Source organism: Hippocampus bargibanti, linkage group LG11, assembly GCF_051943395.1.
Source record: "Hippocampus bargibanti isolate YZ-2025 linkage group LG11, ASM5194339v1, whole genome shotgun sequence".
NCBI lineage: Eukaryota > Metazoa > Chordata > Actinopteri > Syngnathiformes > Syngnathidae > Hippocampus > Hippocampus bargibanti.
In genome coordinates this window covers 5,087,060-5,099,947 of record NC_142744.1, presented here as the reverse complement: position 1 = coordinate 5,099,947, position 12,888 = coordinate 5,087,060, and the positions used below count along the sequence as shown (strand labels likewise).

The 12,888-nt window shown below is 39.4% G+C and overlaps 1 protein-coding gene across 4 annotated transcripts in view; it reads left to right on the top strand.

The window, feature by feature from the left end:
- The window catches only part of LOC148891235 (fibroblast growth factor 12), a 37,037-nt gene extending 24,519 nt beyond the window's left edge, over positions 1–12,518 (top strand). For all 4 annotated transcript variants that reach the window (XM_089008549.1, XM_089008548.1, XM_089008547.1 and 1 more), the window contains 2 exons: positions 9,983–10,181; positions 11,414–12,518. In XM_089008549.1, the coding sequence (XP_088864675.1) occupies positions 9,983–10,181; positions 11,414–11,529 (315 nt within the window). In that variant the 3' untranslated portion in view covers positions 11,530–12,518. The remainder of the gene's footprint in view (positions 1–9,982; positions 10,182–11,413) is intronic.
- The last annotated feature ends 370 nt before the right edge of the window (positions 12,519–12,888 follow it).

Sequence of the window (12,888 nt, the reverse complement as noted above, 5' to 3'; positions counted from 1 at the left end):
GGGCGGCCCGGTCGTCGAGTGGTTAGCACGTCGACTTCACAGTGCAGAGGTCGTGAGTTCAAGACCTCAGTGTTCTGTGTGGTGTTTGGATGTTCTGCCCGGGCCGGCGTGGGTTTTCTCCGGGTCTTCCGGTTTCCTCCCACATTCCAAAAACATCCATGGCAGGCTGATTGAACACCTCAAATCGCCCCTAGGTGTGAGTGTGAGTGCAAATGGTTGTGTTTAGCTGGCAACCGGTTCAGGGTGCCCCCACGCCTACCATCTATTAGACAGCTGGGATAGGCTCCAGCAACCCCCGCGACTCTAATGTGATCATCTGGAAAAATGGATGGATGTTTCGATTTTCAACCAAATCAGTTTTCGAATAGGTTTCTGGAACGGATTATGGTCAAAAACAGAGATTTGACTGTAACTGGAAAAGATGGGGTTGCATGACATTCCCCCAGCCCCTATATCCCATCTGTCTGACTTCTTTCTGTCAAAATGGCCATAAGGCGTTTGAAGGACATACCGATGTCTGTTGCTTGCGTGTACTGATAAGGGAGCCATTTTATCACGAGTGAGACAGGTCCAGATGGCGTCCATTTTTCTCCAGTGGCGCAAAGTCCAGCAATTTTGTGAGTTTGACTCATGAGCCCTTGCCGGCTTCAGACAAGGACGTCGATGTGCAAACGCGACTCATCCCGGGCGGGCTGATTTCATTCAGAACTTTTAAGACTCATAAACAAGCTCGCAATGATCACCTCCCACCGCACCGCCAGTGTAATTAATGTTAAATAGCACCCGGGCCACCGTGTGATTCATTGAAATGACTGCAAATTGAGCGCAGAGTGTCAACGGGGCCCTGCGTGCAACCCTCCTACCGTTCATGAAGGCATCATTTGTGTCCGGGGGACTCGTGATTTTTATGAATTACAAGCTGAGCGGCGCCCTGGTGTCAAATGGCAGCTTTCAGCCTAACAGCCGAGACACTCCATTTATCCTTCTTAACTATCCTTTTTATGGGTTGGCAAATGCAATTTTGACCTTTCTGGCCACGCGAGCGGTAATGTTTGTCAAAAAGGTGGCCATTTGTTATTTTTTTATATTTTTTTTATATATATTATTTTATATTTTAATTACAAACGCAAGCCAAATGCACTTTGGTGATGGGAAACATGGGAAATAAGCAAGGATCAGTGGGCAGAATGTATTTTGGAGCCTCGTACGCTGCTCATAGAAGGAGCGAATTAGCATATGGATTGCCAATGATTCAGCAGTACAGTTTGAGAATTTAGTAGGGCTGAGTGATTTTGAAAAAAATATACCCCGCCCCTCAGAATAATAATAATAATAATAATAATAGAATTGGATTGGATGTACCTTTATTCGTCTCGCAGTAGAGAAATTTACATTTCACAGCAGCAGTTATGAAACGAAGAGGAAAGGAAAGAAAGAAGTAGAAAAACAAAATACAGGAGCTGGTGGAAAGGCAGCCACTAATGGGGCGCCATCATAAAGTAAAAACATGACATTATATGACAACACAAAGACACAGATATTCATTCTTCTGTTGTACCCTCTTTGTGACATGAAGCAGTTCTAGATGAAAGAGGAGATGATAAAAGCATCCTTTTCAGCAGTGGATTAGGGACGCCATGGTGGAATGTGCACATTAAATGTTGAAAGCAGGCTAAATGTTGAAAGCAAACACAATGATAATAATAATAATAATAATAATAATAATAATAATAATAATACATAGAATTGTGATTGCAACTTATTTTTTCAATGTCCTCCTACCATATGGTTCACGATCATTTAACTCATTCACGGCCAGACAATGTGCAAAAATGTGTCCACTCCCGTGCCAGGGTTTTTGTCATTTTTACTCTAATTGCAAGACCCCAAATAATACTGAGTTTTAGGACTACATCAACATTAAATTCAGCACAAGAAACCTATGACTCTCTTATTTCATCAGAAAAAAATAGTTAATTCCTAAATTATATGGGACTGGAGTTATCTGAGCTTGAAATGGGGGCCACTGTACAAAAGGTAAATGCTGCCCCCTCGTAGGAGGGAAAAACATTGCCAGAGGTCTGATCGAAGCTTGAAACAGACCCCCGCATGAAAAAACAAATTCGGGAATGCCACGGGGGACGGGAGATTTGGGAAGCCATTACGGTAGCTGTTAACTTTTTTTTTTTCTCCGCCCCCGGTGTTCATCAGTTGAAGTGGTCGCCGTTGATTGGCTGGAGCCCCGTTGAGGCTTTTGCTGATGAGACTGTGGGTGAGCGTGGTTGATCATGCTTGTAGTGTGGAGTGTTTTCGCCCTGTTAGCGCATGTGTGAAAATGAAAATACCCCTTCCATTATTCATCAATTCTTCTCAATATGACCTAGTTTGCTGTTGCTTGGTTGCAGCGAGAATCAGCAGTCTCGCTATCTATCCATCTGTTATCTAACCACGCTTTGGTTCTCTCTCTCTCTCTCTCTCTCTCTCTCTCTCTCTCTCTCTCTCTCTCTCTCTCTCTCTCTCTCTCTCTCTCTCTCTCTCTCTCTCTCTCTCTCTCTCTCTCTCTCTCTCTCTCTCTCTCTCTCTCTCTCTCTCCCTCTCATATGCAAACTATAAATCAATAGCCATAACTCTCTTCATATCTTTGTGTCATTCTGTCTCTATTCTTCCATCAGTGGAAGCAACAATTCTATTGATTTTTAATTCAGAAAAAAACAGCCCCATGCAGCAATCGTCCCTTGTGTCCATAAATTAGGGGATATTTTATTGAATATTGATGCAAGGACTATATAATGTAATGTATACCTGATGTAAAAAAACACACACACACACACACACACACACACACACACACACACACACACACACACACACACACACACACACACACACACACACACACACACACACACACACACACACACACACAGATCCATATATATACACGTATACACAGAAAAATATACATACACATATATATATATATATACATATACATACATATGTACATACATATAAACACATGCATATACACAGGCATAGACACACGTATATAGACACACATGCATATACACATGCACATGCCTAAACATACATGCATATACACACAGACTCATGCATATACACACACATGCATATACACACATGCATACGCACATGCAGATACACACAAGCATGTACACACATGCATATATACACACACATGCATATACACACACACATGCATATACACACATGCATATACACACATGCATATACACACATGCATATACACACATGCATACACACACACGCATACACACACACGCATACACACACGCATACACACACGCATACACACACGCATACACACACGCATACACACGCGTATATGCATACATATACACGCATAAAATTATTTGCACAGTAATTTTAAAGTTTCCATTTAAAGCTCAAGTACTTTTTTTCCTCACAGCAAATAATTTGATGACAGTAAGCAACAGGACAGATACAGTTAGGATAAATACATTTTAAACCATGACCAACCTATCAGTTACTGACTAGCTCTTAGGTCCTTGTGGTTGTAACAGAATAGCATAGACAGCTTGAGAGTGGCCCAAGAATTTTGCACAAGTAGTTGATTATTCCATGCTAAGGTGCTGGGCTACCATCGATCACCATCCAGTAGTAACACAGCAGCAAAGTTATAAAAGGAAGAGGAAAGGAAAGAAGGAAGTGAAAAAACAAAATACACGAGCTGCTGGAAAGGCAGCCACTCTTGCGGCGCCATCTTGAAGTAAAAATAAATAAATAAATAATATGACAACACAAAGACACAGAGAGTCACTCATTTGTCAGCACTTGCTGTACCCTCTTTGTGACATGAAGCAGTTCTAGATGAAAGAGGAGAGGATCAAAGCATCCTTTTCAGACTAAATTCATGTGGACAAACCTGCACAGATGCAGCCTTGACTTTGTTTTGGTATTCTTGCAGACCTACATAGCTTTGTAGTGTTTAAAATCGGGGTAGTGTGCACCGTTGTGGGTGTGAACATAACAGAATGCTCTGATTCGCTTTGTATGCAAGACAACAAAAACTTGTAATTCCAATCTGGCCCTTACATTCTTTTTTTTGCAATCACCCTTCTGTTTCTTAGCCTAAAAATATGCCTCCTACCCCCACCCCCACAGTGTTTTATAGCACTAACAACAATGCCTCATTATATATTCCAAAACAACGCATTTGTGTGTGAATGTGCTCTTTTTTTGGGTGCCGATTCCTCTTCATTGCCTGCTTCCTCTCTACACACAATTTCACAAAGGACATTTTATGAATGAGAGACTGCTACCCGTGTTCCTCACTTCATTTTTTTTAACCTCACTCACTCATCTGCAAACAAGGTGCGCTGTCAGACTTCAAAGTCACTTACGTTCTGCCCTTATCATTCCCCGGAGCTTTTTTTCCCCTTGTCCACATGGGACAGACTCAAAGCCAACCTCATGGGGTGATGTCCTTGAAACTGTGTTATTTGGGGGTGAGGGTGGCTGGTGCACTGTCTATGGCGCAACAGCTCCTGAAGAATAGTCAAGTACGCTCATTTTTCACATTTCAATGAACCTATGAAAAACTTTATCCTAAAATAAACTAATACAGTAAAGTCTCGTTATATCGATATTCTCGGGAGTCGGAAAAAATATCGATATAACCGGACTATCGATATATCCGATCCTGCGGCATGTAAATGTTCTCCTTGCGTTCATAGAAATAGTATCGTAATAAGCAGTACTATCGATATAACCGATATCGATATAACGAGACTTTACTGTATATGTTTTTGCTTGGTTAAAGAACAATTATAAATACAGAACATGTTTCCACTGCATAAGAAATGATAAAAACTTTTTTTTTTTCATTTTTAGACACCGTATTTTCCGGTGTATAAGGTGCACCGGAGTATAAGGCGCACCCCCAATGAATGTTGTACTTTCAAATCTTTTCCATATAAAACGCGCACCGGACTACAAGGCAATAAATGAATCAAAAAAAATAATCCAAATATAATATACAGTATACCGTATTTTCTGGTGTATAAGGCGCACCCCAAATGAATGGTGTATTTTCAAACTTTTTCCATATATAAGGCGCATATTCAATGAATTAAAAACGGTTTCAAAATATAATAGATACTGTAACTGGCGGGTATCTTGTCATTGGTTGCCATGACAACAAAAATATAATTTATTTGGACTTTCACGGTGTTCAAGTGTTTCACAATAAACGTTGTGACATCAGTAAGAAGCGTCATCCTTGACCGGGGTAGATACAGATACCATATTTTCCAGTGTATAAGGTGCACTGGAGTATAAGGCGCACCCCCAATGAATGGTGTATTTTCAAACTTTTTCCACCATATATAAGGTGCACCGGACTATAAGGCGCACATTCAATGAATGAAAGCAAGTTTTTCAAATATAATATATAGGGTATTTTCCAGTGTATAGGGCACACCGGAATATAAGGCGCACCCCCAATGAATGGTGTATTTTCAAACTTTTTCCACCATATATAAGGTGCACCGGACTATAAGGCGCACATTCAATGAATGAAAGCAAGTTTTTCAAATATAATATATAGGGTATTTTCCAGTGTATAAGGCACACCAGAATATAAGGCGCACCCCCAATGAATGGTGTATTTTCAAACTTTTTCCATATATATAAGGTGCACCGGACTATAAGGCGCACATTCAATGAATGAAAGCAAGTTTTTCAAATATAATATATAGGGTATTTTCCAGTGTATAAGGCACACCAGAATATAAGGCGCACCCCCAATGAATGGTGTATTTTCAAACTTTTTCCACCATATATAAGATGCACCGGACTATAAGGCGCACATTCAATGAATGAAAGCAAGTTTTTCAAATATAATATATAGGGTATTTTCCAGTGTATAAGGCACACCAGAATATAAGGCGCACCCCCAATGAATGGTGTATTTTCAAACTTTTTCCACCATATATAAGGTGCATCGGACTATAAGGCACACATTCAATGAATGAAAGCAAGTTTTTCAAATATAATATATAGGGTATTTTCCAGTGTATAAGGCACACCAGAATATAAGGCGCACCCCCAATGAATGGTGTATTTTCAACCTTTTTCCACCATATATAAGGTGCACCGGACTATAAGGCACACATTCAATGAATGAAAGCAAGTTTTTCAAATATAATATATAGGGTATTTTCTAGTGTATAAGGCACACCGGAATATAAGGCGCACCCCCAATGAATGGTGTATTTTCAAACTTTTTCCATATATATATAAGGTGCACCGGACTATAATGCGCACATTCAATGAATGAAAAAAGTTTTCCAAATATAATATATACCGTATTTTCCAGTGCACAAGGCGTACCCCTGATGAATGGTGTATTTACAAACGTTTTCCATATATAAGGTGCACCGGAATGGAGTCGGTTGCTGCTGACAGTAGTTGCGAGACCTATTGTGGCTCAATCTTACTGCATATATAAGGTGCACCTGTTGTATAAGGCGCAGGGTCATCTTTTGAAGAAAAATCAAGGCTTTTGGGTGCGCCTTATACACTGGAAAATACGGCAATTTAAATTGTGTGCATAATACGGCATTTGAAAAGGCAGAGTTGTTTATCCATCATTTTTAGGGCATATTATTTCATGCGTCCCCCCTCCTCAATTACAGCTTGCGCAGCCCAGTTTGAAAAGCACCGCTATAATGTGCTTGAACTGATTTGGGCTCAGAACAGAAATAGAAGTTGCCTGTCGCCTGATGGTGTTCGCTGTGTCATTGTCTGCCTTACACACACATGCACGATGGTGCGCACATCCAAAAGCACCCGCCGCCACACAGGCAGGCAGAACGTGACCCGCTGAGCTCCATCCCAGATAGAAACTTGTGCAATTTGACGGCCCTTTACATATGAGCTCTGATAACTCGCCCCCCCCGCTGACCCCACCAGAGGTTGTCCATATAGCGCTGACCTCAGTGACCTCACCTTCCCAAAGTCCTTTGCGGCGTTTGCATTGCACACGTGTGTCTTTTCGGAATGAACGGGCAGCGACTCAAGCTGGGCTGTGACCCAACTGTGAAATTCTGTGAGAGCATAGAAACACTCTCACACACTGCTTTTATTTTTAACTCATTCACTGCCATTCAGGAATTTATTCTGGAATTGAAAATATGACCGAGAGCGCCATTGCCGAATATTTTTGGGTTTTGTTTTTTTTCATGCTTGAGTGCCGATAAAGCGCTGGCCATGGCCTCTGGCAATGTCTTTTTCTTTTCCACAAGGATTCAGCACCTTTTTTCCATGTTAGTGCTTTGTTCCAGCTTCAGCTGTTGTTAAATCGCTATATAATCCAATATTGCATTGAATTTTGGACAGGCGCCCACATTTCAAGCTCATATAACTCCAGACTAATATAATTTAGGAATTAACTCTTTTTTTCTGATGGAAGAAGACTGTCTAAGGTTTCTAAGGCTGTATTGAATGTTTATGTAGTCCTAAAACTCAATATTCTGTGAGTCCTGGAATTCGAGTGACAATGACACTGGAGTGGAACCATTTTTGCACTTCATGCTTGGGTGCCTATAAAGCAGGGGTGTCAAAGTCATTTTTTGCCGCGGGCCACATTGTAGTTATGGTTTCCTCTCGAGGGCCGTTATGAATTTGGGGAACCCATTAGAATGTTTAAATCCCTTCAAATATTACATATAGAGCACACAGCAAATTAATGAATAACTCGTTTTCAAATCTGAAGTCAAGAATAATGACTTTTATTGTGGTTGACATCCAAAAATATGAAATTTTGGCTCAGATTTTAGCAATCATCATGGAATTTAACAAGTTTGATTTGCTTTCGCGGGCCGAAAAAAAATGATGTGGCGGGCCGGATTTGGCCCGCGGGCCTTGACTTTGACACCTATAAAGCTTTGGTAATGTTGGAAATGGTCTGATTTGTCTGCTGGGAATTTGTGTCAACTAGTATCAAATAGTAGTCTTGGTGCAACACACAACGATTCACCATCGCGTTATTTATGTGTTTTCCTTCTAATTTCACCATCAACACGGATCAACACGAAGTTTTCAGATTTAAAGTAAGAGTAAATTGGCATCGGTTAAAATGTTTGAACGCAAATCCGTACAGGGTTCCTCGTCATTATTGGTTTATGGCGTTAAATGGTTAAAAAAAAAAGTACTACAAAATGTTTAGTTTTCTATTTATGTATGTGTTTATTTATTTACCTATTCACCAATGTATTTATTCATTTATTTCTTTATAGTCAAGTCAAAGTCAGCTATATTGTCAAATATGCGTTAACTATTTATCGATTTGTTTAAATATGTGTTGACAGATCAGTGTCAGATGACCAGTGTCAGTATTCAGCAACAGTATTCAGCAACAAAGTGTCAACAGTGTCAATCCAATGTGTCACTGTGTCGAAACGACATGAAATACTCAACAAGACTTCAATGCACTTACCATTTTTGTTCAGGTGAGGAGGTCAGGAGTCAAGTTGAGAATGCTAATGAAGGAAATCTACTGATCTTTCAAGCGTGAAAAACAATTTTGACTCTTAAAAATGCTTTCCAATAAATCCAAGGAGAACCTTTTCAAATCAACTGTCTTGCTGACATGCTGAGCTTAGCGTTGACACACACACACCTGATTTAAGGTGGCCACCAAGGAGACCACACCTCTAAATGCAGTTGCAGTTGGTGTACCAGGCCATTCGGGGGCACAAAAAAACAAACAAAAAAATACAAATAAAATCAAACATAAAAAAACAAGCCCAGATTTCAGAACTGAACTACAACTTTGATATTTATTTGGCTCAATTAAAAAAACAGCAATCAATTCTTAAAAATTGATAAATAATTTTGACCATTCCTTCTAATTGCACACATGAAATTCATTAAGAAAGCAAAACGGACATTTCTTTATTCATTCACAAATGTAACAGCCAATCAAAAACAGATTCATCCCTCCATCCCTCCCTCCAATGTGCAATAATAATAATAATAATAATAATAATAATAATAATAATAATAATAATAATACATTTCATTTGTTCATCTGTTCTGTCAACAAAAAAAAATGAGTTAATTCCCAAGTTATATGAATCTGGAGTTATCTGAGCTTGAAATTCAGGCCGCTCTACAAAAGACAAAAGCTGCCCATTCGTGTAATGGAAAAAACATTGCCAGAGGTCTGACTCGCGCTTTATATGGCGCTCCACATCATATTTTCAATTAGCAGATTGGCAATGAAGGAGTTAATAGAAAAAAATCTAGAAAAATGTCATTTCTTGGATCTACTGTATTTCTGGTGGAATGGATACTATTTGGTAGTATTTCGTAGCCAAGTAGAGTCAGGATGATGATGGTGAGACAGTTGGAAGCAGTGAATAAGAGTCATCCTGAGGGCGTGGGAAAGCCAAAGTGATGAAGTAAATAGGGCCGGAAATTCCCGCGAGAAGGTTAAAGTTTTTTTTTTTTATTCAGGACTGAACCTTCGCCAAGGCGTCGTTAAAACTGATCGCATTACACAAACGGCTACTCTGTCATGGTATTCGTTGGCCACTAAAGTAGCACAATTCCACAATTGCCTCGCCAGTGTCTGTTTCCAGGTCAGTAGAATTTGTGTAACAGTGGGATGGCGTACTGTACATACTGTCTATAACGGCAAATTAAATACACACCGCCACACAGAGACGGCGATAACGCAAGCATGATATAGATTCTTATTGACTCCTCCGCTGTGCCACGGCATTAATGTAGAATCCAGGCGATGTCACGTCCTCCCTATCTTTCCCGCGTCAATGACTTTGATAACAATGCAATACAATACAGTGATACCTCATCTTACAAACTAGGACATTCCCGTTTCAGTTCCTATCAAAGACACATTGACGTGCGCTAACAATATTGACAATACTCGTTTTCTATTCTGCTCTCAAAGGAAACGTTCACGCCCGAGTGCAAATTCAAGGAATCCGTTTTCGAGAACTACTACGTCATCTACTCGTCCACTGTGTACCGACAGCAGGAATCGGGCCGGGCCTGGTTCCTTGGCCTCACCAAGGAGGGTCAAGTCATGAAAGGCAATCGGGTCAAGAAGACCAAACCTTCTTCTCACTTTGTACCCAGGCCCATAGAAGGTAACAAAAAAAACATATTTTTCATATAAAATATCACAGTCAAGTTGATGGAAACTGAATTCATAAAAAAAAAACAAACGTCAATATTGGACAGGGGTCCGGAACCTTTCTGACTAAGAGAGCTGTAAAAGCTTTTCCGCGAGAGCCACGCGAGCACACACACACACACACACACACACACACACACACACACACACACCTGTAACACAAGGGATTACACCACACTACACACAACACACACACACACATTTGACTTGACACCTGTAATGTAAGGGATTAGCCAGCTAGCTGAATAGAAAGAGACCTAGCTAGCTCGACCACTAGTTACCTGGATCGTTAGTTAGCTAGCTAGCGAGCGAGCTATCTATCTATCTATCTATCTATCTATCTATCTATCTATCTATCTATCTATCTATCTATCTATCTATCTATCTATCTATCTATCTATCTATCTTATTATTTTGTGATAATACCATGAATATGAATGGTTTTCTGTTCCTAATGTTTTTTTAAAATCCATTCAAACTATCGGAGTGAAAGTCAACTTGCCAGGGCCATACGCGAAGTTTCTGCTAGCTAGCCTGCATTATCTTGAACGCTTGCTCTCTGCTGTCTATCGCAAAAGTATATTGATGCTAACGTAGCATGGGGCTGGTCAAAGTGCCATTGACATTTGACTGTTTCATCGATGGTATTGTTTCATTACAAATTTGAAGCATGGCAGAACCTTTTTTAACTCGTCATAACTGGATGAGTAACAAGAAAGCATCTTCTCCAAATCTGAAGCCATTGTTTTGATTCTAGAGCAAGGCGAAGACGTCCTGGCGTGACGTCACGAACAAAAGGGCGGGACCTGCTGAAACTCGCAATTTCCGTGGTCATTTTGAAGTAGTTTTGGGACACTTTAACTCATTTTTATTGGTGTTTTGCATTTGACTAAAAAGATCAGCCTGTGTGTTTTGGGTATTTTAGATGCTATAAAACGTTTTTTTCTGATGTGAGTTAGGAAACAAAAAAATGGTGTCGGTTGTCCTTTAAGTTTTATCTGCGAGCCAGAGGCAATCCTCAAAAGAGCCATATATGTTTCTGGCCCCTGGTGTCGGATAATGAACCTGTTGGCTTGGTTCTATGTTAGCTCCAAATAAATTCCTAACCGGCGTCTTAACTTTGTTTCTACACACATCCATTCTCATTTCTTCCACCCCTTCCCCACCATGATCATCTCCCTTCAGTCTGCATGTACCGCGAGCCGTCGCTGCACGAGATCGAGGACAAGCACCGCTCCCGCAAGAGCTCAGGGACCCCCACCATGAACGGAGGAAAAGCAGTCAACCAGGACTCCTCGTAGCAAAGAATGGGCTTCCGCTAAGGGGTGTGGCCTGATTGGGAAACCCTCGGAAACTTTTCTTCCCAAGCCCCAAAATGAACGCACCATCGTTTCCTCGCCGTTATGGCGATCGAGGACGATCTCCTCATGACAAGATGGGACAAATTAAACTCTTGCCTGGAAAAACTTTTCGAAGAATGACGGCGACACAGATGAAAACTCTCTCTATACATCACTATATCTATATCTATAAACATTTCTAATCAGGACTTAACTGGTATTTTATGCAAAAAAAAAAGAAAGAACTGTGATACGCAATGGAGCAGAGACCTCGCCTCATGACAAATAGGTCTCATTTACATAGAAAAAAAAAAAGCTTTAACACGTGCTCACTTTTCATATGCATTTTTTTCCTAAATGCTATCTTGTGTTCCCTTTCACAAGCTCATCAATACATCAATGTGCTGTGAAGCTGAAGATGAGTGGAACAGCTTATTTAAAGAAACAAAAACGAAAGAAATAAAAGAAGACGACTTCCTTTGTGGCACTGTGAGTCACATAAAACGATAAATATTGAAATGCTCCGCCTGAATGTATTTGATGACGTGGTCGCGGGAGTGCTGTCGATGGGATGTCATTAACTCAGGTGTGTCAGTGTGCGGCATCAGAAGCAATAGAAACAACGGCGTCGAGCAGGTATGAAGATTTTAGCAGTAACAAGTGACAAAAAAAGGATTGTAAGATTCAACAGTAGGTTTCAGATGATCTACTCTAGTAAATATATTTTCCCCTTCCGAAAAAAAGGGGGGATGACCACCATTAGTCACACATTCAGCCCGAAATGCATTTGCACTTCATAAAATAAATAAAAAAAAAACAAATAAACTAACAAATAACTAACTAACTAAATAATTCATTAAATAAATACATAAATAAATACATAAGTGAATCAATGAATAAATGAATACAACCCAAATAAAAATAAATAAATAAATAAATAAATACATACATAAATACATAAAGAAATAAAGAAAGAAAGAAGGAAAAATAAAAATAAAAAATAAACACATTTTCATACATTAATGATCTCATTCACTGCCATACATAAAAACATAAGCTAACAAATAACCAACTAAATAAATAAATACATACATAAATAAATACACAAGTGAATTAATGAATACATGAATAAAAACACAAATAAATAAATAAATACACATACATAAATTAATTAATTATCTCATTCACTGCCATAAATTAAAAAAACAAATAAACTAACAAATAACCAACTAAATATATAAATAATTATATATATAGATATATATATATTCAATATATATATATATATATATATATATATATATATATATATATATATAT